The sequence below is a fragment of the Zingiber officinale genome, chromosome 9A, assembly GCF_018446385.1.
Source record: "Zingiber officinale cultivar Zhangliang chromosome 9A, Zo_v1.1, whole genome shotgun sequence".
Lineage (NCBI taxonomy): Eukaryota > Viridiplantae > Streptophyta > Magnoliopsida > Zingiberales > Zingiberaceae > Zingiber > Zingiber officinale.
This window is the reverse complement of record NC_056002.1, coordinates 79,656,391-79,660,713: the sequence shown is the minus strand read 5'-3', so window position 1 is coordinate 79,660,713 and position 4,323 is coordinate 79,656,391. Positions and strand designations below refer to the sequence as shown.

The window sequence follows — 4,323 nt, the reverse complement described above, 5'->3', positions numbered from 1 at the left end:
CGGTCCTAAGCAAAATCGTAGCATAAATCGTTCCATTCTGCCTCCTCGTCCGATCCTCTCTTCCTCCTCCTCCTTCCTCTCTTCGCTCTTCCCAGCTAAGGTAGGGGCCAACGAGATCCGAACAGCGAGAGGATGCCCACGACCACCATGGCACGCTTGGTTGGCAACGTGAGGGAATCTGAAGGAAGAGAGAACAACACCGAGATCTCTAATCTTGTGTAAAGGGGTCTCCTTCTTCTGAAGCAGAGAGATCGAGTGCAGTATGAGAATAACGAAGTATGTCTTCCTGCTAAAACCCTAAAATTGCAGGCATAAAGGGCTCTCCGTGCTTCATTTTCTCCTTCTCAGCCTCTTCGCTCGCTGGGTACACGGTCATCTTTAAAACCTCTCGTTTCCTCTTTTCATTCTTCTTAATCATCTGATTGCTAAAGGTTGAGGATGGGGCGAGGGAGGGTTGAGGTGAGGAGAATAGAGAACAAGATCAATAGGCAGGTGACCTTCTCCAAGAGGAAGGCCGGGCTACTGAAGAAGGCCTACGAGCTCTCTGTTCTCTGCGACGTCGGACTCTCCCTTATCATCTTCTCCAGCCGCGGCAAGCTCTTCGACTTCTCCACTGCCTCCAGGTTTTTGTAATTTAATTTCCACCCTCTAAGGTTTTTTTTAATTCAGTTTTCGATGCCTAATTCCACCCTCTAGAGTTCGTTTTCTTGGTACTGTCTGTTAGCCAAGAAAGACCCCCTTCCATCTCCTATCAGCCACTGCCCTCATCTTCCTTTTGTTTCGTTGCTTTTTTGATCTTGAATGCTTTTGGAATAATAGCATTTGCATTCAGGGGACACAATCTTGCTTTAGAAATCCAGGTATTTAGTTCCTGATCTCAAGTAATCATTTGAACAGATGGAGCTCTTGTTGCTTCAGTCACATTGCTTCTAGTTTTTTAGTAAAAGTGTGGTGGGATTGAAAGGTACAGATTCTTTACCCTCTTTACTGCCTTATAGAAATTGTTATATCTTGGTTTACAGACAATAATGGCATCAATTTTCAAACACCCTGCACATGTTCCAATGTGGAGGGGAGCCAAGGTCGCCTATCTTCTAATAGCAATGTGTTTATTCCCTATTGCCATTGGAGGCTTCTGGGCTTATGGTAACCTAGTAAGTATGCCAGTCGATAATGAATATTGCATCTTGTTAAAAGATTTTTTGAATTATGATTTGCCTCTTACACCTTTATATGTTTTCCAGATGCCTCAAGGAGGAATACTAAATGCCATTTATATATATCACAACCATGATATCCCAAGAGGGCTTCTAGCAATAACATTCCTCTTGGTTGTGTTTAACTGCCTCAGCAGTTTTCAGATATACTCCATGCCTATTTTTGACAGCTTTGAAGCAGGTTATACAAGCCGAACAAATCAACCCTACTCGATTTGGGTTCGATCTGGCTTCCGAGTATTTTATGGCTTCATCTCGTTCTTCATTGGAGTAGCACTTCCTTTCCTGTCTAGTCTTGCGGGCATCTTGGGTGGCCTCACTCTCCCGGTCAGTGTATATGTTAATTTTTCTAATTTTTACTAAAATCTTTAATTTTGTTAGCTTCGGTTATCAGTGTATGAGCTTTTATCTATTATTGCCAATGAAGGACTAACACTCTAATCATGTACCCATAGAATTTGCAGTTCCTTTCTCACTGTATGTACAAGTGTTGTTCATTTGCAAATTTAATGAGGCTAGTGTGTCTGCAAACTTGAACAAATGTTCTGATAATTTATAAGCTTTATGTGTTTTTTTAGAAATGCCTTAAGGTACTTCTTAATGAATTTTCCCATGTTGTCCAGGTACTTCTATAGATTCTTCCTCATGATATTTTTGTTTAGTAGTTCGTAAATTTTAAAATCTTGCTATACCTTGATTCATCAGATCATGGGAATAAAATTTGAGGTTTACAATCTTCAACTACCTGTTATCAATATGGCCTCACTCAAAGTATTTTATTAAGATTTTTGAACTTACGCATCACCTTCAGATTTAAGTTAGTTACTTTATTTTCATTGTCTTTGAAGGACTACTGTTATTATATATTTTCCTGGTTTCTTGTCATGGTTATTCCTTATCCTCTATCCTTTATGTACTTTCTTTTGCTTTAGATGCTAGAACAAAAAGCAAACTAATGCTTTGATTGAGGTTATGAAAATTCATAATTTTTTGTGCTCCAGAGACAAATTAATTCATAGCGATGGATTTGGGTTCAATTCCATCAATAAGAAAAATGAAAAATAGTACTAGACATGATTTTTGTTTAAAAATTCTGCGGGCTATGAAGAATGCTCCTAAACAAGGAGACAACAATGTTAAACAAATATGTTAACAACATTTAACATCAAAATAGTGTTGTAAATACAGAAATTGATTTTCCTCATTATTATTATTCTTCTCTAAACTTGGGATAAAAGCTACTGAGGTTCCTACACAATTGGGAGACTTTGCAAAACCAAAGTAACTAATTTATTAGGTTGAAATGATAGATAGATGAATATTATGGATACTGTTGTAAGAAGAATATTGTTGTAAGAAGAATATTTACAAATCCAACGTGTAAAATTCAACGTGTGTTGGAGCTAATATTTGTAAATATCTGAAGAGTTGAACTTCGCAATAAATTAGATGTGACGTGAATTGTGGTACTTGGTGCATCAAGTGGAGCATAAGTTATTTGACATATTACTGTTGAAGAGTCAAAGGATTTCTCAATTTCATTCTTAATTTAAACAAGACATTTTTTTCACTGGCCTCTTAATTCAAGCTCTTTCTATGTTTCAGCAATTTGTGGGAATCATGGAGAGCAAGACGTGGATATGGAATAGGAAGTCCACAGGGAAGAACATTGAGGTTAGCAGTAATCAAATCATCTTTTTGATGGTTTATTACTGATTTTTGCACAACTAATGTTTCAGTATAAATAATTCTCGGACTCAAAGATCGATATCTTCTATTACTGATTTTGATTGTTTATTACTGGTTTTTTATTGTTAATTTTTTGGATTATAAATAAAGAAGGCAACAACTCATCAGTACCAAACAAATTTTCAGCTCTTCTAGACTGAGCATATGTCTCTTCTTATGTTGGGAATCAATTTGTAAATGCCTATGATTTCTCTCAAAAAGGGAAGACCCTGGAGTTGGATAAATTTGTAGAAAACTTGAACGAACAACTATCTTCTGTCCGTAGTGAATCCAATGCTAAAAATGATCTTTTAGCAAAGCAAGCAAAAGTAGCTGAGGAAGCAATTTCAGGTTAGATTTTTTTTTCCTTTCATTTTCTTCCCAATACAGAAACTATGTTGTTTTAAGAACAAACCATGCATGATCTACTTGTTAGGATGGGAAAAAGCAGAAGCTCGAGCTCTGGCTTTATAGAAACAATTGGATGATGCCTTGCTTCAGAAGAAAATGGCAGAAGAAAGATTAGTCGAACAGGATACAGAATTACAAGAATTTAGGCAGCAACTAATTTATTAGTTGTAAAGACTGTTGTAAGAAGAATATTAGTTACTTTGCAAAACCAAAGTAACTAATTTATTAGTTTGTGTATTTTATGGATACTGTTGTTGTAACACCCACAAAATTATAAGACAAGTATATAGGTGTTATTTGCTTTAGAGCATAAAAGAAGAATCAAAAGAAAAAGAAATAAGAGAAATAAAAAGAAGAGGTGAAGGTTTGAACCTTGAACCTCTCACAAAGGATAGAAATAAAGTTATGTATGATAACCACTAGGATAATGAATAATATATGAATGGGAAATGATGGGAATTGTAATTAAAAGTGAGGATATAATTAAGTGAGGGAACAAGAGAAAATCAAGTAGCTTACTTCCCCTTGTTTACCTCTTGGTTAAGAAAAGGAGTAAGCAAAAGACAAGTTGTCTTTCTTCCTTTTCTTCTCTATTTTCATGGAGTTTAAGAGGATAATGAAGAGAAGAATTAAGAGAAAGGAATGAGGACATATTCTCATTCGAAAAAAAATACATGCATGAATTAAGGAAGAAGGGAAGCAAAGTTCATCTTTGTAACTTCCACCCACTTAGCATAAAAAGGAAAAGAAGAAAAGGATTTCATTTTTCTTCCTTCTCCCTCACCATTGCTGAAACTAGAAGCCCTCCTCCCTCATCTCCACAAGCCAAGTTTAGGTTTCTCCCTAAGAGGAAACTAAATTACAAGAAGGAGCCTTCAAGGTGCACCCCTCCAAGCAAGAGAAATCAAAAGGAGTGCTAGCCTCCTTCCTCTTCACCAAGGGTACCATTTCTTTAAGGATTAACAAG

General features: G+C 36.5%; 1 protein-coding gene across 1 annotated transcript; it reads left to right on the top strand.

The window, feature by feature from the left end:
* The first annotated feature begins 438 nt into the window (after positions 1-438).
* On the top strand, positions 439-2,965 carry LOC122019289 (lysine histidine transporter-like 8). The gene is made up of 6 exons (XM_042576772.1): positions 439-623; positions 725-860; positions 1,023-1,154; positions 1,245-1,544; positions 2,823-2,891; positions 2,957-2,965. Exons 1-6 carry the CDS (start codon positions 439-441, stop codon positions 2,963-2,965), a joined length of 831 nt encoding a protein of 276 aa, XP_042432706.1.
* Positions 2,966-4,323: the final 1,358 nt, after the last annotated feature.

Coding starts and splice junctions, on each gene's coding strand:
- LOC122019289 (XM_042576772.1), top strand. CDS start 439: ATGGGGCGAGGGAGGGTTGAGGTGAGGAGAATAGAGAACAAGATCAAT. Junction 624..724: donor GACTTCTCCACTGCCTCCAG/GTTTTTGTAATT, acceptor ACTGTCTGTTAG/CCAAGAAAGACCCCCTTCCA. Junction 861..1,022: donor ATCTTGCTTTAGAAATCCAG/GTATTTAGTTCC, acceptor CTTGGTTTACAG/ACAATAATGGCATCAATTTT.